General features: G+C 41.3%; 1 protein-coding gene across 6 annotated transcripts; it reads right to left on the minus strand.

Annotated features, from left to right (window-relative positions):
- Positions 1-383: 383 nt before the first annotated feature.
- Positions 384-19,327, minus strand: IL20RA (interleukin 20 receptor subunit alpha). 6 transcript variants are annotated; one of them, XM_069008529.1, is made up of 8 exons: positions 19,229-19,327; positions 8,253-8,382; positions 5,853-6,031; positions 5,180-5,199; positions 5,024-5,080; positions 4,719-4,863; positions 4,035-4,174; positions 384-1,581 (listed from the first exon to the last, which is right to left on the minus strand). In XM_069008529.1, exons 1-8 carry the CDS (start codon positions 19,293-19,295, stop codon positions 667-669), a joined length of 1,653 nt encoding a protein of 550 aa, XP_068864630.1. In that variant the 5' UTR covers positions 19,296-19,327; the 3' UTR covers positions 384-666. The 6 variants fall into 6 exon arrangements, with proteins under 6 accessions (XP_068864630.1, XP_068864629.1, XP_068864633.1 ...); XM_069008528.1 differs by having other exon boundaries at positions 5,024-5,199; XM_069008532.1 differs by having other exon boundaries at positions 5,024-5,199; positions 8,267-8,351; positions 19,229-19,313.
- Between the last annotated feature and the right edge of the window lie 2,753 nt (positions 19,328-22,080).

Here is a 22,080-nt window from a genome sequence, read left to right on the forward strand (position 1 = left end):
GCAATAAAAGCAAGCCCGCAGGAAGCCTTTCTTGGTGTGCCCCAGCAGGTGTGGAGTGTCTGAAGCAATGAAGTGGCTGGGGCAGACCTCTCCCTCTGAGCTGGCCCTGCCACACTGCCATTGAAGTCATCGGAGAGGAACAGACACTTGCAGGGCAGAGCCAGACAGATGCTCTGCTGCCTGCTGTCTGAGGCAGGACAAGGCATGGTCCAGCCAGTAAGATTACAGGCATTTCACCAAACCCCTTTGTCCTACAATTTTTCCAATATTTTTGGTTTGTTTGGTTTTTTTCCTCTAAAAATAAGTGCCTTTAAATGCTGGTAATTTGTTTTTGCAGGAATTGCAAGGTGGAAGCATCATCTGTAAAAATATTTATTTTAAAATATTTTTTCTTTTTACTTCTTTATTTTAAAATTATTTCATTTTTAAAAAAAGAATATAGCCTCACAACAATCATATTTTGCACAAGAGGTTTATGATTGATGTCAAAATCATTTATATCACATCTGGAAACCGTTATAAAAAACACATAATGAATAAACTGTTCGACTGAGATGGTTCCAAAAATTTCAGCATATTAAGATGTGTCTGTTCCCCTGAGCCCATCACTCTCTTTAGCAAAATAAACAAGATTTTGCATTTTTGAGTATTTTAGAAAATTACTTTTCAGTCTTCCATTTCTATGTGAAGTCCCCATTGTTCCTTGAACCGCAGGAGATACATTTTTTGGTCCCCAGATGATTCACCAGATACCTCTTTCTCATACAGTCTGAGCAAAATTCCTTCTTTGTCAGGATCATCACACTTGAATACTCCTCCACACACCTGATTTTCAACACTGGAAAAGGTAGGAATATACAGTCTTCCACTGTGAGGATCCCAATCAACTAATGTGGTCTGCACACCTTCTTTCTCTGTGAGGCCCTGTGTGATTTCTTTCAGCAGATGATAGGATGTCTGCCCAGATGTTTCAGTATCCAGGTCCATCAAGTTGATATGGGTCTCACCTGGCAATTCATCTGCTGCATCAACCACCTGCAAACTAAGTTCCTCTGTTTTCTGTCCCAAACAAAGGTCTGCTACCCTTATCTCCAGTTGGGGGGAATATGGCTGTCCTATTTCCATACCAGCCAAGTCCCCCAAAGCAATCTGTGGCTCACCCTGTAGTCCCCCGGGGGCAGAACATTTCTCGTCTAGTTTCTGACCAGGAGTGAATCCTTCAGGCCTTACATCATGTTCATACTCTACTACCCCTGGATTTTTATCTTTCCAAGTATTCTGTGTTCCAGACTGGCCATGAGATGTCCAGTGTCCAGTCTGGTCCCCTTCCACTAAAGTATCTTCTTTCAGTGAAATCTCTTCATGTGAAATACCAAGCAAATATTTTGCTTTCAGCACTTGTTTAGAAGGCAAATCCTTCCCTTCAGTGGCACTGTAAACAGTGTAGTATTGGGGACTTTTCCTTTCTGATAGACGGTTGGATTCCTTACAGTCATCCCCATTAACAGTGATAAGGTTGAGAACTATTTTTTCACTTGGTATGAAAACCCGTTCCTTGCATTTGTCAGTGTACTGCCATACCTGGAAAGTAAGAAATACTTTGAGTGAAGTATAATAAAAATACCATCTTGCTGCTTCTTATACCATCTTATATTCTTAAAATATAAGGCTATGTTCGACCTTATTAGGAGACTATTTCAATTTAGGGAAGAAGAAAGTTCATCACATAAACACTCAGGAGTGTCAACATGCTCCCTTTTTTAATTCTATCTAAAGTAAAACTGTATTATGACCAGTTTTAATATCCCTTTCCTCACCTTCCCCATGTCAAAATATTGGTTAGAACCATTCTGTCAAATATGGGTTTTGTTTCCACCAGCATAAACTCATGTGACTTTGGAAAAAAAACCAGTCGTCTTCTCAGATCAAAAATTACCGGAAATATTCCACTCCTTTTAACCAGTGAAGAGAAAATGGTAGTCACAACCAGTTCCCACAAGAGGTGTGAGGTAACATGTTAATGTATGGCTTACAGAGAATAAATTAATAGCAGGTCTCCTTTCAGAGAGGAAGCTACACATCAGGCTGAAGCACCGACTACAGAGCCTGCACTGTGCAGTCTGCCACAGGTGACTCTTTTCAAAATCATCAAATTAAACAATAGGGATCTTCCTGAAATGACAGGAGCGTGTGGGCACTGGTGGAGTGAGCAGGAAAAACAACCAGAAGCCGCATTTCAGTGTTTTCAAGCTTGAATGGAAGACTAAGACCATTAACTGATGTACCAAGTAGTCTGAAAGGTCCCGCAGGACAGAAGTGCTGGACCAAAACAAACGGCTTATTCCACGTCCCCCCAGCCACACAGGGTGCACAAGTGGAATAGTCTGTATGTTGGGAAATCCAGAGCATCATTAAAATATCAGCTCAATATTCATTCATTATCTTAACATTGACTGACTCCAGAGGTGGAGAAATAAAATCGAAGCTCCAAGATGGTCATTAAAAAGTGCAATGAACATAAAAAAAATTCCCAACATTGACATTACATCTTTACTAGAGAAAAAACTCCAGGAGTTAAGTCTGCTACTGAGTGGGAATTTTTCACTAGGTAGCCCTTCATGCTCTTGGACTTTAAAGAGTTCTGTCCTTTTAGCTCCCCAGGAGACCGAGCTACCTCCCCATACCATGCCCTGCATCCAAGGGATAAAGCGTATAGAGTAAGACAGAGACAGACTTTTTACAAGGGCCTGTAGTGACAAGGGACAATAGTTTTAAAATGAAAGAGGGTTCATTTAGACTGGATTTAAGGAATAAATTCTTTACTGTGAGTGTGGTGAGGCACTGGAATAGGTTTCCCAAGAAGCTGTGGATGCCCCATAACTGCAAGTGCTCAAAGTCAGGTCGGATGGAGCTTTAAGTAACCTGATCTAGTGGCAGGTGTCCTTGCCCATGCCAGAGTGGTTGAACTAGACACCTTTGAAGGCCCCTACCAACCCAAACCACTCTGTAATTCCACAGCTCTGTAATAAAAGCAGTGCCTCATCAAGTGCAGAAGATGTTTCCATGCACATCTGAACACACTGCAGCAGCAGCTGCTCCACTCCTTCTGAGCCTTTCTGAACCCACAGTCCACCTGTGAAGACTTCTCCTGTCACTCCTGCACTGCTCTGATCTTCTTCAGCAAGATCAGCATGTTGAAACCAACTCCCTTGTATCTCCCATCCCACGGTGTCACGCAGATTGGATTAACATTGAAGTCTTCATTCATTATTATAACTGCATGCCTATGGTTGAGCAACTTACTTAAAGATACCTGTGAGAAAGTTCTGTTGACCTCATGAGCTGGAAACCAGTAACATTTCATAGATTTTATGTGTTCTTTCTAAAAATCAACAAACTTTGCAGCACTAAGAAATTTGAGAACATTTTTTGCAGAAAGTGCATTTGGGCTGTCTAAATAACAGCATGTGTTTGTCTATACATTTTTGGGTGCTAGGCAATGGTACAGTATTTCTAAGTATTCTTGAAATCCAGGTTAAATTATCTGTATGAAACACGTGATAAATCCGTAACAATCACAATTAAGTGGAAAAATCTGGTAACACCCAGTAATAGTCCAAGAAAGCATCATGGTGTTTCCATACTGCTTAATTGTCTTCCCTTCTTGTTTCTGAATTCAACAAATTAATAACTTTTTTCCAACTGAATTTACACAGTGCTTCATCTTAGATAAATTTATGGAGTTTGACATCCTGACAGACCTTGCCTAGTACACCCCAGACCTTGCTTAAGGCAGTGACTCTTCCCAAACCAACAGCTCTGTTCTGATCATTGCAAACTTGAGTTATTATTCTGTTTATCTTGCATTTAATAACCCTCAATGTGGTTTTCTTCTCTTGATCTCAGTGGCAACTAGAGCTTTTATTTGGAGCTAGCCATGGTTTCCTCCAAGACTGCTTGGAGCCCTGGAAAACACACAGCTCTGCTGTGAGTGCCAAGGCTGGCAGTGACCTCCTGCAACAGAAGACACTTACCAGGTTTGTTGGATGTTTTTGTTTGTGGATGTGAATATACTTGTGCACACAATAGCATATCACAGAAATAAAAAGGAGAGCCAGCATGGTAGGCATAACATATCCAAATGTGATTGTTATAGTCTCGTCTTCTGTTTTATCTGTTAATAAAACAAAAGTTTTCATTGCAATGGGCAACTTTTTCATGTATGTAGACAGTAATATGTGCATTCACCACACTGTCTTTTGGATACTGAATGCAGATGTTTTAGATAAACAAGGAATTTGCAGGAAAAAAAAAAATATATATTTGAGCTACAGGACAATGTTTATTATTGTCTAAATTATGAATTATATTGTAAAAAGAAGCAACAACCCCTCCCTTAGGTTCTCCTGCTGCTAACTTCAGATTGACCCAGGTCTGCCACTCCCAAATCTCATTCAAGGAAAAAAAGCATTCTTCATGCACTAAAACTCCAAGAATGCAGATACTTTTCTTCAGAGGTACTGATGTACCTTCCAGACAGTCCCAGCTATGTGTTATTAGAGGCAATCATTTTTTTCATTGGTACAAGTGCACAGAGGAGGAAGAAACCATGCTAATTATCACTCTCAAAATGGATACATAAAAAACTCACAAATTCAATCACCATTATTTTTTCTAACTTGCATCTTCTTTTTCTTAATTTGCCACCTTACACATACCTTTCAGTGTAGCAATGCAATGTTCTTTGGAAAAGCTGCTGTCCAAAACTGGTGTGGTGACGTGTATCTGTGCACTGACACAATAAGCTGTTCCAGGTTCTAACCAGGGCACAACCAAGGTGTTGTTGTTGATGGAGAAGAACCACTGGAAGACATTAAAAAAATATTTTCTCCCCTTTAACTCCTCAGCTACAGAAAGGTCAAAAGCATACACATTTTCTAGAAAGATTAATGATACTTTAAGAGCTGCCAGCTGCATCCTTTTTTTCCAAATGCATTCAACATTCAGCCTTGTCAAAGCTTACCCGCTTCCTTGTTTTTTTGTTGAGGACAGACACGTTGTACTGTAGGCCAGGATACACCTGAAGCAGAGATACGGATTCTTCCTCAGGACTTCCCTTCCACTTCTCAGGAGCAGTCAGAACGATTGAAATAGATTTGTCAGTAGAAGATACACTTACCATGGGTGGATCAATTTTAGCTGGAAAAATGAACATGTACAAAAAGCAGTCAAATTCAGCAGAAGCAGGCTGATTTGACCAGTTTCAAAAAATTGATCATATTACATTTTTGCAATGTTTGGGGGAGTTTAAGTAGAGCTTTGAATAATTTACTTATATTGGTAAAAAATTGTTTGATCAGATAACTAAGAGGTTCTTTATAGTGAGAAAGTGAACACTGACTTGCAACTTTGCCAAGGAATTCCTGGGACTTCACAGGATAAACAACCTTGAAACTCAATTTACTAAAATAGGCTGAATTAGCAATAGGTTCTTAGATTATCTGGCACAGATAAGAAATACTGGGCTCTAGAGTATGCTGACTGATTGGTTTAATAAAGACTTTTCAAAATGAGTTATTTACACTGTGAATGTGCCACAGCTTTTATTTGCCTTGAGTAAGGCTTTACCATAACATTACAAAGTATTCCGTATATACCAGACTATATATATCTCTCTCCAAATTCCAATTTTATTATTTCAATTACTTCTGTCAAAAGCATAACTGTGGAACAACTGCAAAAAAATGTAACTTCATGTTAAAATATCATACACTATGAAGGCACAGGCAGTCTGAGCACACATTACACATCAAGGCCATTGAATGTCTGGCTGTGTGCTCAGCCCTCCTTACTGTCTGTTAGAGGGTTGAATCGTGTGGTCTCCGTCCAGTCAGAGCATGTCCCATTTAGGAATGCTTTAACACTTGCATAGTATTGTTCTTCATAGTCAGAGGTCTCACTGGAGAGGTCACACCATGTTCTGTTTATATTCCTGCATTCTGGCTTTCTAATCCATTTGCCAACACCGTATCTATATTGAAAAAGAAAGAGAAAGGAGCTCTACAAAAGCTATTTCCATTATATTAGTCACCTCATAATATAATTTTCTCTGCTTTATTACAGCTAATAAAACAGTTCTCATGTTTAGCAGAAATCTGAAATTTCAAGGAATCCCAACTTCAGCTAAGATGAAGCACAAGACTTTCACAAGTTTTTAATGCAAAATAGATTAGAGTAGATCCTAACCAGAAGAAGCCAGATGGAGCTAAGTGGGATGTTACTGATACCAATCTAAGTCAAGCTTTGCTTGCGCAGACCAGAGATCTCCCAACTTCAGTCTCCACAGCTTTAGTTTAAATTCTACACACACGATAACAGAGAAAGGATAACTATTTACATGGAAACAAAGAGTTCCGTCAGAATGGTCACTGACTCATCCTCAAGTATGGACACAGATGATGCTCAGGGTCTCCAAGATGAATGACAGGAGACTACTCATTCCTGCCTGTTGCCTCATTTTCTAGTTTCAAAGAAAGCTTCAATTGGAACACAATGAACTTCAAAACCCTTCCAGTTGAAAAAAGGCCATATATCTGCTACCAACAATGCTTGGTACTGACCAGCTCTTATACACTAGTAGAAAAAAACAAGATTTCATTGGAAAACTCCTGCTTGGATTTGCTCAGAAGCTCCTGCTTCTCAAATTCACATTAAGAACTCCCCTTTGGCTGCTAATTAGTAAGGGCGAGTGGCCGTTTCTGCCTGACTGCCAGACAGGATCACTCAGCAGCATTTTCAAGCTGTCCCAAGGCCTTGCTCTCTGGGCTGGGTAGAGGCACGAGTGTTTTTGTGTTCAGTGTGAAAGACGGCCATACCTATGGCTACAGACTCTTCATGGACCAGCTGGCCCTTCAGAGTCAGTGTAGCCAGTGCTCTCTGAACATTTTATCTCCTACACAATAGTCCTGGATTCAAGCCAAGGACAGGGTGAATTTTTGCAGTAGCCATGAGTGGATGGAGCCTGGAGCCATGTGGGCATGGCCAAAATCTTAGTGTTATTCCGTACCATCTTTTGTCATTGCTGGGGGCATGGGAAAGGGACTCTCTCTCCATTCCAAGAAGAAAGGTGTTCCTTTCCAGTGCAGCAAACGTGGTGGATGGAGCAGTGTGGTAACATTGGTCCAGACTGGAGGGAGCTGTTTGGGTGGCATGGCTGCAGTCAGGTCAAGCTCTGTGCTCTCTCTTTTGTACATTTTTATCATTAATATTGCTGCTGTCACTGCTTTTTGTCTTATCTCACTGCTGTTTCCAGTAAATTGTTCTTATCTCCATCTGTGATCTTTGCCTTTTGTGCTTCCAGCTGGAGGTGGAGGGGAAGCGAGTGGTGCCATGTTTTTTTAGCAGAACTACTGAATTGGAGAACACTGTTCCCAAACCATGACAATAATTCTCGTTCACTCTGTAACTCTCAAGGTACAAGAAACTTCCAGAGATCTACATTCATTTTGCTGTTCTGATAATATTCCTAGATTGAGGGAAATGTAAATATTAGAGGTAAAGATTGGGAGCATTTTGCATCATCTGTCACAACAGTGCTACACCTATTTAGAGGCCAAACTTCTATCACTGCCCTTCAGAATGACACAGCGGGGACAAAGGAAATGCGGGCTGGTTCTCAACGCAAATTCCTTGACACCCTACTAAGGTGCACACCTTGACAATGTAAACACCTGATTCCAACCACATTACTTGGTTTTGTACAATGCTTGATAACATCAGTGGATTTTCTCCTAGAAAGGCTTGCTGGATCAAAAAAAATCTGGGGGAGTGGGTCTGTCAGGAAAGAGCAGTGACACACTGGGTGTTATTAATATCGTATTAAATACTACATCTCCATATCCATTTAAATGTCTACAGAGGACGTATGTGGACAGATACCAGTCCCCAGCACAGTCCTTCTTCATCCTTCTGTCTCATTTTAGAAGAAATGCCTCTGAAAGCTTCCGTAGTATTAGAATGTTGTTTCCTACACTTCTTTCATAGGAAGAACATCTCCTTATGCATTTTCTAACTCGGTGTGAAGTAAACAGTGCCAGAAGTAGAAGTTAAAAACCACACTGCTTAAGTCTAGCTCACACTTTAGTTCTTTCTTTACTTTGTATCAGCAATACCTTGCATGAAGTTGGGGTTTTTTAAAATTGTTATTTAAAATGCTAAAATAAAGTCAGTAGGAGTTAAACAAGCCAACTTACACTGCATACTTCACCTTGTAGAGTACTCCATCACCTGTGCCTTCTGGTGCTGACCAGTGAAGGACATTCTTCATGTTTATAGACTCAAAATGGACATTCCTAGGGTTGGGCAAAGAACAATACAACTCTCCTGAGAAAGAAAATAAGAAAGGAACAACACGCACTAAGAATCCGCAAATACATACACTTCCAACGTAGCCAAAAGAGAGAGTTATTTTTGAAAAGGCCATAAATTCAACCTTTTTTAGCATTCAAAGTGTAATGTGCTTGGCTATGGGAAATCAGTTTTTTTACAAGTGTCCCTACCTAGTGCAGTCTCAAATTCCATCTTTACAAGTGTGTTTTTTCTCTAGCAAAAATGACTTTGCCATTTATGACAGGCACTGGCATGGAAATATTCAGGGACTGGAAGCTAAAACTAGGAAAGCTTAGCCTAGAAGAGACACACTTTTAAAAAATTGTAACTGTATTTGAATTGAAGAAAAATTTAACATTGAAAATTAGAAAAAAATCTTTAATACTTCATTAGAATCATCTTGTAGCTGAGTGGATTTTTAAAAGACAAACCAGGCATTTTTTAAAAAGACACATAGAGCCTACTGCACACACAGCTTTACAAACTGAAATAAGACTTTAATCTGGAGAATTGGACTGGATGATTCACAATAGCACCAGTATCATTTGACGACCCCTTTTGATTCTCCAGAAAGTCAAAAGCAAACATCTACTGGTAGGTCACACATCTAAATTGCTGTTCATTGAAATTTTGAAATTAATAAACAGGCAAATCTGGCTATCTTAAGAACACAGTTTCACATCTTTCTAATACCCACTACTAATCTCAAAAATGTCATGAAGCACTGCTAAACTGCTTGCAAAAAGAAGCCTGTGGGCCCAGGGGAAGAATCCCAAGTGCAAAGTTATGGCTCAAGCCCCAGATACTCCTGCCATGCACCAGGGGGAGCAACCCCGAGACCAGCCCCGAAGCTGCCGCTGCCCACTGCAGGTAGCCAAAAGAGCGTAACAGGGAAGAAAAAAGTGACTCTGTGGGTTTTCGGGACTTTTTAAAACCCTGTAATTTCCTCCTCTAGGAATGCAATTCTAGTTCTTGAGATAACAAAATGAGGCAAAGAAAGGGGGAAATAAAATCTATCAACACAAGCAGTGGGAACCTGTTCAAATGAATAGTCCTTGAGCTGTTACTTCCGTAAGCAGACCTTAGGGGGTTTTGTAGTATATTTTACTATTACTAGAGCAATAGTGTTCATCCTCCTCTGTATGTAACATATAGCTGCTTTTGTAAGCAAAAGTCACCACCATTTTCCTGATTAGTGTGCAGGCTCCTATCTGTCTTTGAGCCAAACAGTAAAAGCTTTTTTCTCTTCAATACAATTATTAAAACAATCTCCTTGCAATTCCATAGAGACCTATTACTTTAAACTGTCTCAGTGCAAACTCTGGGTCTTCCAAGCCTCTAGCTGCTCATTAATGCTGTAGTGCTATATGTGTGCATCTGTATCTTCAGATCACAACACTGTTTATGGAAGGTATTTCTAATGTTGCTCTCTTTTATCTCTAGCTCTTAGTGTTCAGTAGCTTGCATTTTCTAGTCAGAGAACAAGTTTTGTCAGGTATAGTCCTTAGGGCAAGCTTATCTATTTACAAAAAGTAGAAAGTCCCATTTCCTTGACTCTTGGACGCAGAAATATCCCATGACCGTCAGCTTGTAAGAGTTCAAACTATAGACTTGGTTGTAACAACATAAAAATTCCAGGGTGCCAGGGGATGTAAAAACAGCAAAACAGATTCTCCCGGAATTTGCCTTACTCTAACACTTGCTTCCAAGTGGGAGATACAGAATCTAGAAAATCAAAGGTTTTCATTTCCCCAAAATAAATGTCCTTTGCAATTGCTTTAAGAGAAACCAAATGTAAAGATGAAGCTGCCCAGGAAAGCTGAGAAAACAGTTTGATTTTCTGAAGAGTTGTTTGCCTGTACCTTTCCACATTTGTCCACCCTTATTTTAAAACATTTGTATTCCTCAAGCGCATTTTAAAGTAGCAAGAGTCATGCGTTTGGCTGTTACATTAAAATATTTTTAAACTATTAATGTGTAAAACTGGCTCTTTGACTTTTTACATTTTTATTTTTTTTAAATTTTAATTTCCCTCCTCCCAGTGTGGTTTCTGCTGTGGTAAATGAAGTTTCAAAACAGAAACTGACTGCAGCAGAGGAGCCAATCTCAGTATGCAGAAGCCGCAGACTGTATCTTTACAAGATCTAAAGCATTACAACACTGCTGGTTGTGCTCCCACCTACCCCCAGCTCATTGAGATTTGGAAGACAGAGCAGAGGGACCAAGACCATTAACTTTCCATGAGAAGCAAAAGCAGAGATTTGGTTTTTACTTCTGGTTTTGCCCCTTTACTAAAGGGCTCCTGCCCTTACAATAAATCGTGCAAGTTAGTTCTACCTCAATTCTGCATGTGTAAAACAAGAATAAAATGACCATACTCCCCTACATCTCTAGGAAAAGTTAAGAATAAATTCCTTCCTGTCTATTTGGTGATCAGCAGTATCAGGAAGCACGTGTAGAAAACAGATCATACATAGAGCTTGAATGTTCCATAGTTATCAGTCAGGAAAGGGCTCAAGAATATGCAACAGCTGCTTGTTTCAATCTTTTAACTTGTCTTCAGTCTTTCAGTTTCTTGTCTTTAAACAAAATACATCCAGCTATATTCTGATTTTATTTCCATTTTTCAGGATTAATGGTATGGGTGTCACATAGAGCATTTTCAGTTTGTACTGGCCTAGGAGCAGAAATCAGTCACACACGTTGCTTTGCTAGGTTAGGTCTGCGTAATTGATTGCTAGCAATGGCTGTCATTCAGTTTCCAGTACAACTAAGTCACTTTATTTATTTATTGCATGGAAAAAAATGGAACCCTTATTAGTGTCTTTGGAAAGGCTGTAAATCAAACCTTGAGTAATATCATGGTTTACATCTTCATGATTGACATCTGGACTGGAATTAAAGTAATAATATGGGCTTGCAAACTTCATCACCACAAGGAACAGCCAAGTCCTGATCTTAGAATAAGCTATAGCAAGACTCCCCAAAACAGACATGACTTAGCCCGAAAACACCTTTGCATGTGAGTGAAAAACCCCGCTGACGTCAGTGAGATTATTCACATGAGTAATAGTCTGCATGGCAGGTGCTCCATCTTCTCTTTATGAAATCGCCTGCTATGTTTAAAAACCTGGTCAGTTTGAATCACATAGAGCTGCCTGCCAAGTACCTGCTTTGCTCAAGTCAGTACAGTTCACAGCTCAGTTTTGATTATAGCCCTGTCTATCTGTCTACATGCACACACAGACACATACATACAGACACAAGGATAAACACACATGTTTTCCATGTTACAACCATTACCCATTCAGTGCATGTCTTTTACCTGCTAGGAGGTCCCCCTGCCTGCCTCTGTGACAAACAACTGTGTTTAATGGCAGTGCTGCAGAACAAATACAGCTGCAACTACCCATGTCCTCTGGCTCTAAACAGATTTTTTAGCTTTGCACTTCAGTTGGGTAACCCAGAAGCCACAAAGCATAAAAATATAGAAATATAGAAAAGTTTAGATTATTTTTTCTGTGCAGTGGCAAAAATTCTGGAGTGGGGAGAAGGCAGAGGACCCACTGAGAGCTGACCTATTGGTATCCAAGTGCCTCCTTGTGTGATCACTGTTGGTTACTGTAGCCCTCTCAAGTAGAGTGATCATCTGCTATATTTTACTGTGGCATGGCACAAAGGTGCAAACACCAAATTATCCAATCAAATACAGCAAGAAGTATCACAGAACCCTCTAGACAACTGTAAGATAAAATTTAAGACAGTGAGTGATGTGGAAAGCATTAAGACAGAAAGATGAGACTTACTGCAACAGTCTTGCTACCCACAGCAGTAAAACCCAAGAACTCTCCCCTACAGTCCTCTCAGAATTCAAAAGAGGAACTGCTTCTCAGACTTTGGCTTCAATTGCGGTCGTATTTTCTTATACAGAAGTGGCCCTTGGGAGCACCTCTGATGGAAGCGAAACCTTTGTGCTGGGTACCGAATTTGTGGGCATCACTGCAGCTGTGCCTTGGCATTTGCAGCTGCCACTTCAAGGCCATGCATTGAACTCCCACTTACACACCTCAGAGAGCGGACAGCCTTTCAAACAGGCAGAGTCCCTGATTTACCTTTTCCCACTGGTAGCTTAGAGCCACCAGTGAAGCACCAAGCAAATGAGGATCAATCTAGGATACACTGCATCTGAAAATGAACACTCTAAACCACTGCCCTTTCTTTAGTCTTACAGTTCAACTTTGGATGACTTCAACCATATTCCTCTGAAATCTCGTTTGCTCCTTCTATGCTGTTGCTCTTATTTTTTGAGGCATTTTTTTCTCTCTTCTCTTCGTCCAGCTCATCTGTTTTGATTATGTTGTTCTCAGTGAAAAAGAGTCCCTCAAACACATGCCTAAGCATAACATAAAAATAAAACTTGTCATACTCAGAGTAAATGTCCATTTAGCATCATGTCCAGTGTCCCTCACAAGCAGAGGGTTGGGGTTTTTCTGGCACATTTCCAGCTTCAGGCAAGTCAGCACTGGCCATGCAGGAATGCGAGGGACTGCACCAAGTGGTAAACAGGGGGACTGAGCCAAAATTGTAGATCATAAGATAGACAGAGGAAGGGAAACCCAGCAAAACCAAGAATATACTTTAGCAAACTTACGACTTACTCATTGTCTTAGCAACAATTTAAGTAAATGAGTAAACTTCTTAAAAATTAAGTGATCCTGAAAGCTTTTCTCTGTGCAGATTCTTTTTGACTCAAACTCAGCAGACTGAATAATGAGGAAGAGAAAAAAGAGCGGTAGGAGGAGGAGGAGAAGAGGTACGTAGAAGCCATTACAGCTCAGCTGCCTTTCTCCTGGTGGGTTGCTGGAACTCTGGTGTTGCTGGGTATGAAGTCAGGTTAGTGAAACCCTTTGACCTGAGCGGCACTGGTGGGAATGTGGGGAGGGGCACAGAGGTGATTTCCTGTTCAAGTCATAACAGCACTCTAGAGCTAGCCACAAAGCACACTCTTTGCTCTCCCACAAGAGGAGCCCGTCACTCCCTACACAGCCTGTTCAGATGGGCACATGGGAAAGAAAGACAGGGACAGAAAGGGAAGCATAAGGCTGCATGAAAACCAAGTGGTGGAGCAGATGGAAAAGCTTGAGGGAAGAGATGGGGAAAGGTGGGAGAAGGATGAGACTGAAGCACATGGGGTTTGTTTTTCAAGAAACGGGCAGGCTGCCATTGGAAACAGGTGAGCCTGAGGAGGTAATTTCGTCAAAGAGTGTGAGTGGAAATACAGCCTGAAGAACAGGAGATACAGAAGTGGGACTGAAGCTATGGCTTGCCCTGACAGGCTCTCCTCCTCCATGTCAAGCCTTGTTGTTATTTATCCAAATCATGTGCTAACTTATAAAAAACACCTCTAAAGAGAATATTGGTCAAAGAACATTTCAGACTCAGTCCAGAAATACCCAACTTCAGAGAGGAGGAGGAAGTCTTCCCAGTCCATTGAAGGCTTGTTAGGAGGGAGCTGGAGAGGACCATGGCAGCTGACATCCATTCCTTTTTGCTAACTTTTATGAAATAAAACAAACTGAATTTTCTTCCCACTGCATTGCAAGTTTGCAAGTACAAGAGTAGAGCTCCCACTGTCTTCGCCATGCCCCGCTGCAAACACATTTGCTTGATGCACTCCAGCAGGCAAAAGTTACTGTAGGTATGTTTTCTATTAATTCTGAGTGACCAATACTTGCCTGAAACAAGCAAACAAGGTGAGTGAAATTCAAAGTGAGCTTGTCTAAAATTAGTCACAGCCCTTTCAAGGCTTTCAGAGTTGTAATCTGATGGAGGTGTTTTGTGCTTTATGGTTTGGTTTGGTTCCAGTTTGGTTCTTGTTATTTTGTTTTTTAATTTAAAATGCAAAGAGGTTTTGTTAAGTTTGGCATGCAAAACCATTTTTTGTCAAAAAGAGCTACATTAATTTTAAAAGCCCAGTGGTGACACAATGCCATGACATGATAACTGTTTTTTAAAACAGATGTTTTGAAATTATATGAAATATTGAAAATTGCCTGTCCAGCATTTAATGTTGAGGATTTTCTTTTCTACCTAGAACATGTTTAGCATTACCCATTTATTGCTGCTTAGATCAATCACATTGAACAGCCAAGAAAATGCAAGCTTAGTTAGAATACCTCTGACATCTTACATTTGTTTTCCAAAATATCCAAGAGTTAAGCTTTCTATTTGAAATACTGTAAAAATGACGCTCTGTGACAGTTATCAGCCAAACTGCCATACACCACATTTTGGTACACTCCTAATCCATCTTTACATAAAATATCTATTTTTTACATATAAATTGAGCCAAAATTAGGCTTGGCTTTCATCATTCAGCACTGACTAACAACTATTAGGCAACAACAGTCCAGTTAGAACTAGCAGCATTATATTTATTGCCTAATAGATGTTGCTCGTTGCTCTGTGACCTACTGATGGCTTTTCTAGAAAAGGGATTTTGCTTTTCTTGGGAGTCAAAACAATTTTAATTAGAGAAATCCACAATTCTCAATCCACATTTTGCCTTGGACAGGAGACTGAATGTAACATCGATGGGGGATGAGCACTTGCCTTCCTTTCTGAGGGAAAGGCAATCCTAAGAAGATGGAAGTTGAACACCTTCTTCTGCACCCGAGATCTCAGAGGAAGGACCAACACTCCCAGAAAGTTTGTAATGCCTCACCTCTCGCAGGCAATGCCTCTGGGAAGGAACTGTCTGCAGAGAACTCCTGGGGCACCCCCTCATTGGTGTGAGACTGAACAGAAATCCGGTGCCTCTGAACAATACCCAAGTTACTGGCACAACAAGTACAAAGAGAAGAGCTGTATTTAATTTTAAATTTTTATCTAGAGATGGTCCTAAGTTCCAAAATTCAGGCTCTTACCAAGTCAAGCCTCTTAAAATATGGGAGCTCTTGTTCAGCTGGCTCATAAGGGTGGTTTTTCTCTCTCTTTCTTGCAGATAATCAATACCATTTCTCGAGGAGAACTCAATCAGCAGAAATCAATCTGTTCAAGCCAAAACTATAAAACCAAACATAAACAGGAACCACACACACACAAATGACTTGAGTAATCCTAACCACTTGCTTGTCTTGGAATTAAGACTATAAAGGTCACTAGACAACAAGAGGCCCAGAAAGGAATGGTTATCAGCTACAATGGTGAACCTGAGTGTTTGCTGAGGAACTGCAACGCACATCTAAGTTTTGCCCTTTAATCACAAATCCCAAGAGTGTTGGAAGTCCCTCTATGGAATGAACTGCCTCCTTTAACAATTTCCATTTCTCTTTAACAGGCAATACGAACTTGTCGAGTCATAAGCAAAGCCGAGTACTAGGGCTAGATCACAGTGTGGTCCAGAACAGCCTAGCATGATATTGGAAGCTGGAGATGAGAAGGTAGGGATGAACCTTTCAACTGTATCAACATGCCACTCCTTCTTCATATACTGCCAATATCCATTCTCCTTATGCCAATATCCATTTTTATTTATTTCTATGTTACATTTATTCTTTCCTTCACGCTAGCGGAGAGCAAGGAAATACTGTGTAAAAACACCAAGCTCAACCCCCCTATATACTTCCATTCTTATTACTGAAGCTTTATGCCCTCTCTGGTAAACAGATTATCACCAATACACATGCATTTCAATCTTGCAAAGTATATAGATATATACTACGTTATACAAAATACTATGTGCACAAAATTTTCAAGCTGAGAGTTCAAAAAATCGTTCTATTTTACAATTTTTCCCCACTGCTTTTCCTATCTCTAGCCTTTTATCCTGTATTTCCCAGAACATCAAAAGAGATGTTTTGTACATTCCAGTACAGTTCTAGTAACTGTGAAAGAAAACACATCGAAATTTGCTTAAAGGAAGTCCTGAAGCTGCTTCTCAAATTATTATTTATTAGTAAAAATACGATAAAGTGGAATATGAAAGACGTAAATTAAATCAGGTATGTCAGTGCAGAACAAGCAACTTACACTGCTATTAAAAAACATCAAAAGGGGGAAGCTTTCAAGGTTGCATCATATGAAATGTAGTTGATATAGCCACATATCAGCTCCAGTGGGATCTAAAGCTGGGTGTATGCCAGCAAGGACTGCAACCCAGTCTGAGCAGGTCTGTTAGATTGAAATGTTTATACTGAGAAAACCCTGTCTACATTATATACATTTCAGGGTTTTGCTTTTTAACACTGGACCACCTGTACTTGGCACTACATGAGCTGATGAAGCACATCTTCAAGGGCAGCTTCATCCAGAAAAAAATCCAGTTCCAAGACTGTGTCACAATATACACAAAAATACAATAAGGGAAATGATTGAGATTTGCTTCAAAATCGCATACCTTACCTGAATGAAAATAGTAAAATATGCCTTAAATAAATCAAAATGCTTCTAGTTTTGCTGTACAGCATTCAGGCTCATTTCCCTTTCCTCACCATAGTATAGATACCATAGTATCCAGTGCATTCTTTCTTCTGTATGGATCTACAAGAGAGAGACTGGACTCTACAGGCCAAAGATTTCAAGGTTTCTCTAACTGCAGAAGAATGTGGTTAGGGAAACCTCCCCTAAAAGCAAGCAGAAGGATTTAAAATAGAGCTTGGTAAGTTAATAGATTAATATTCTACCACGTAAAAAAATTCAGGCTGTTCCTTCACATCCTCACAAAAATTGCTGAACTCTTCCATGTGGTAAAGAGGAACATGCTTAAACATTCTTGATCCCGATGGTTAAAAAATTAATTTTCCATTTTATTTCACATTTTCTTCACTTTTTTATTTGCTCTACAATACAGATTTTTAAATGGTTGAGTGGAACACCAATTTATAAAAATCCCAATTGCAGTGACAAGTGAAATTTTTATCCTTGCTCAGATAGTCTATTAAGTACAGTTCATTGACAGCAGGGCCTGAAAACAGAATGCAGTCAGAAGCTGCTGGAACAGTAGATGTAATCCAGTAATGATAAAATCATGCCCACTAACACATCACAGCCAAAACAAAAGGTGTTTTGCAAAGGTCAAGCTCTAATTTAGCATTTAAATGCTGCTGCTAAGGAGTTCAGAAAGGAACTTGACAAGAGATCCCAAGGAGACAGGCACAGGACAGATCCCATAAGATCTAAGAATCTGAGTGTGCAAAGTCCTGCTGCAAAACTGCATTACATGGCACTTGGGTCCTGGTTTCTGTTGTTGAATCAAAGTACCCAAAAGGAACTCCTCTACCTATCACTTCCCTTCAGAGAACGCACATGAGCACTGCTATGATGGTTCTGCACTTCATATAATTTCTTCCATTATTAGCAAAATACTTCTAGGATGAATTAAACTAACATTTACGGTCTCACGCTGAAAAAGGTAAAAATGGAAGCTCTAAGCCTTCAGTGGAAGGCACAGCTCTCCTTTCCGTGCTGGTATTGCTGACTGTCAACAAAACTCTGAAGTCATGTCCAGCTAAAACCTCAGGAATGTGCAAACAGATTCCCTTCTTCCTTGAACAACCACTAGACAAAAGCAGCATAACCCCCTTGACATTTTTCTAAACTTTCTTCAGAATCAAAACCAGTAGTAAACATATTTTAAAGTTTTTTTTAAAGGGTAACTGAATGCCAATTGTACAGATTTTCCACAACACTTGCACTGATGACCATCGGACTTAAATAAGATGAAAATAATGTGGTCAGTTAATTAAAAAGAAGCTGGCATTGGTACCTCTGAAAGCAACTCAAAATCACTGATGCCTATTGGAGTAGTTTGTCAAAAGAGTAACTGGGACACAGTACTTAGTGGTACTCAAAGGCATTCAGGGTATGAAGAACTCTCCTCACTGCCTTCCAGCTCTCACAAGATCGGAAAGTTTTGCTGTGGAGTTAAATGGGAGCAGATTCTGTCCCTGTGCATTGAGTTTTGGAGGCAAGACTTGCAGCAGAGAACAAAATTACAAAGTCAGAGTAGGTTTCTTAGAAGATCTGCTAATCCCTCCAAAGCCTTGCTCTGTTTTATAACAGGAGATATATTAAAAAAAGGAAATAGTGTATGATTTTAACAGCAGCAGGGGACCCCCCCTGCACACACATTCCAGGCTACAGTTTATTAGCTCGTTCCCACTGGGTAACATCCTTGTCCATGCCGAGACACTTCTGCTCTCTGAGCTGCTCCCACAACCCACTCCAGCTGCCACCTTTTTTGCTCCCTGTCTGTTGTGCTTGGATGTGTGGCTGTCACCATATGATACAGCCAACAGGTGGGAGAAGGGACTTGGAGCCACTCAGGACACTAACACGCGGGCTGAGTATCTCTGCCAAAACCCTACCCTGACTTTTGTTTTAATCTAGCTCTTGACTGCTCAGTTACACTCTTGAGGGTGATGCCTGTCAAACAGAAGGGAAAACTACAAACACCAAAGGTATTTGGGGAATTATCGCGATGGGTATAACAAGAACTATCTCAAGAGCACGCTATCGACTTAGAGCTGACAGCAAATCAACACAGAGCTTTGTAAAACCTAATTCCAGCTTAATTACAGAGAAAAAGAAAAGATGAAGCAACATTACAGAAATACCCAGTTCTCCTCCTCCAGCCGAAAACACGAACACCAAATGCACGGCCGTCCAGGGCGGACGGCACGGGAGCACCCGAGCCCTGCTCCGGTCCGCGGCTCCCGGGCGCCGGCCGGCCGGGGCTGAAGGAGCACAGCTCGGCTGTGCGGGGTCACGGCCCGCACCGCCAGCCCGGGGAGGGATGCGCGTCCCCACCGCGACAGGCGGGGGCAGCGCCGGCACCCACCTGTGCGCGCCGCGGGGCTCGGCGGCGGCAGCGACAGCCACAGCGCCAGCAGCAGCCAGGCGCCCATCGGGGCCACATCTCCCGGCCCGCGGGCTCCCCGCGCCGCGCAGGGGGCGGGAGCGGGCCGGCCGGCCCGGCAGGGCAAGGCAGGGCAGGGTGGGGCAGGAGGTGGGAGGAGGAGGCGGGCGGGAGGTGCTGCGCTGGGCGGGAGCGCTCCCGCGGGGCCTGCGGGACCCGGTGAGCGCCCGGTGATGCTTCCACGGCCCTGTCGTCCCGCCGTGACACCGTCTCACCGTCTCCAGGCTGCGGGGTGATTTCTGCTGCACCCCTCAGTGCTTTCACTGATGAATAACTCTCCCTCGAAACCACCGTGAGACGTGAGTGGGATGCTCTTGCGCACCCCCTTTTTTTTTTTTTTTTTTTTTTTTTTTTTTTTTTTTTTCCGGAGGAAGCTGAAGGCTAACATGCTACATCACTGGGTGTTCAAAGATATGATTTTCCCTACTACTTGGCATTTAATTGTGTATTTGAAGATGGTAAGAGGCTATGGAGTCCCCATTCCTGGAGATACTCAAAAGCCGTCTGGTGATGGAGCTGAGCATCCTGTTCCACCTGACCCCGGTTGGAGTAGAGGGGCTGCAGAGGCACATTCCCACCTTAGCATTTCTGGGCTTGTGAGAAATAACATGTTTTTACTGCGAACAGAGCTCTTGCTGGGGGTGTGTAGAGCTGCCCAGTGCGACCCTCACTGAGAGCAGGAGGTGAGAGAACCTGAAAGGGTGCACGCTTTGCTCGTGGGGTGCTACAGACTGAATACTTGGGGAGGCTCTAGCAGTTGAAGGTGCTGAGACATAAGCCCTTCTTCCCTGAGATAGACCCCAGCCAGCTCCTTTCCTGCCAGCTGATCTGATTAGCTGTCCTCCCAGTTGTTCTGTTCCCTTCAAGTTTACCTCCTCCATCTTGGCACTCTTTTGCTAGTTTTTGGTCTCTTAGTCCTTTCATCACCAACCATTTCCCTTGGGCCTTTCTGCATAAAGGGAGTATCATGCAAACAAGAGCCAGGTGTCAATGCAACTGCTACAGATCAATTCACTGAAGTGATGGTCAGCATGGGTTGACTGGTAGAACAAGAGGCTGTGTCTGGACATTATTGTCTTGCTTGTTTATTTAATTCTAATTTGCAGAGGATTAGAAACTGTACATGGTACATGTACAGAGTAATATATATTGTAAGTATATATATACTTATAGAGATATACACTACAGTGTTCCACACTGGTCTCTCTCCCAGATTAGCTGACTCTGTCACTCTGTGTCTTTCCTGCAACTCCTGCTTTTTTGCCTGCTGTGCTGTTTGTGTTAGGAAGGGGGTACTTGATGCCTTTGTCTGGATACAGAGGCCCAGTCTGAAAGTGTGCTGAGAAAATGAGGTTTCTAGCCTCAATTCTGGCTCCACAGACAAAACAGCTTCCCAAAGTTCAAAGCCATGGTCTGAAGGCAAGTAATCTGGCTTGCTCACAGTCTTAAGTATACATACCATGAATGATGAGAGGACCTATAATGAGTTCAGGTACTCAACTGGACAGTGTCTCTCCTGTCAAGTTTTGGCCAGATTTTTCACAAAGACTTTGATGAAAGATGACACTACTTTCTCTAACTAGAAATGTTTCCACATTCAGCTGAAACTTCTTAAACTCTTGTGGATAAATGGCATTTTAAGCAGAAGTGGGGAGAGGAGGCCTTCTGGTGGGTTTTTTTTTATTCTTCTACCCTTAATCTTGGAAATGTCCCAGCTGACTTGACTTTTGAAGACTGGAGCCTGGCTTTAGATGGGAAACCTTGTCACAAGTGGCTGAAGTTTCTGAGTATTACAAAGAGTGGAAGTAGCCCCTCAATTTCAGTGTCTCATTTTCCATTTTCTTTTTTGGCTTGAAGAGAAAAATTAATACCCTTTTCCTGCCAGAGTTTGGCACTGCCAGTACTATTTGCTATGACCTCTGACTGCATCTTCACCCATGACAGTGGAGCTTTTTTTCCATTGTATTTTGATCTTTTTCCTCTCCATCTTCATTTTTTCTGTCTAAAATAAAGGATACACATAAGAGATTAATGATGGAATACTCTAATTTTAGCAGGACAGGATCTCTCTCATTTACATTACAGCAAATTTGCATATAGCCCTTAACTTTTGCAGATTTACTCCAGATTGATTGTACAAGAGAGGGGTTTTATTTAGAATTTAACTGCAGTACAAAGTAGCTAAAAGACTGAATAGGTTGAAGAATTTACTCTTTATTATACAAAAAATTAGCTCAAGAAGTTAATTTAGCGTACAATGGAAAAAGTCAGAAGAACATTTAGGATTATGTATCATAAATGGAAAAAAAATCCAATCCTTGACATTTTGATTTATTCTCCTTTTTTAGCTGGGTGTTGAAATGGTGTTAAGATAAACTTCTACCTTTGTAAAATAAGTGTGAGAAAGAGATTATAATCTTTCCTGATAAGATGCTGTGTGACAGGTGTTCAGGAGCAGTTTGCTTCTCCAAGGAACTTGCTGGCAGGCTTGAGGTTTTTTTTTCACCTGACATCCTTAGCCCTAGAAGCCCAGCAGGAGGGAGGAAATTCTGTGCTTGACCGGGTGGGGAGTGTTAACTAGCTTGATTGCATCAATCTGGGACTGTGAGTGCCCTTTTTTATTTTCTTTCTCTTTCCCTGATCACAAGACCTGCAGTTGAAATCAAGTAAGAGTTGTGCTTTTCAGCAGTCTCCCTCTCATTCTCAGTACTGCTCACATTTCTTAGAAATATGTTTATTTTGTGGAACAGTGCACACACATCTTTTGGCTCCAA

Source organism: Aphelocoma coerulescens, chromosome 3, assembly GCF_041296385.1.
Source record: "Aphelocoma coerulescens isolate FSJ_1873_10779 chromosome 3, UR_Acoe_1.0, whole genome shotgun sequence".
Classification (NCBI taxonomy): domain Eukaryota; kingdom Metazoa; phylum Chordata; class Aves; order Passeriformes; family Corvidae; genus Aphelocoma; species Aphelocoma coerulescens.

Bases quoted from the DNA above. Each gene is read 5' to 3' on its own strand.
- IL20RA (XM_069008528.1), bottom strand. From the start codon at position 19,295: ATGGGCGCCTGGCTGCTGCTGGCGCTGTGGCTGTCGCTGCCGCCGCCG. The intron at 4,175-4,718 runs GTATGTGTAAGG...TTTTATTAACAG, and splicing joins TTGCATTGCTACACTGAAAG to ATAAAACAGAAGACGAGACT. The intron at 1,582-4,034 runs GTAAGTGTCTTC...CTTACTTTCCAG, and splicing joins AAAAACATCCAACAAACCTG to GTATGGCAGTACACTGACAA.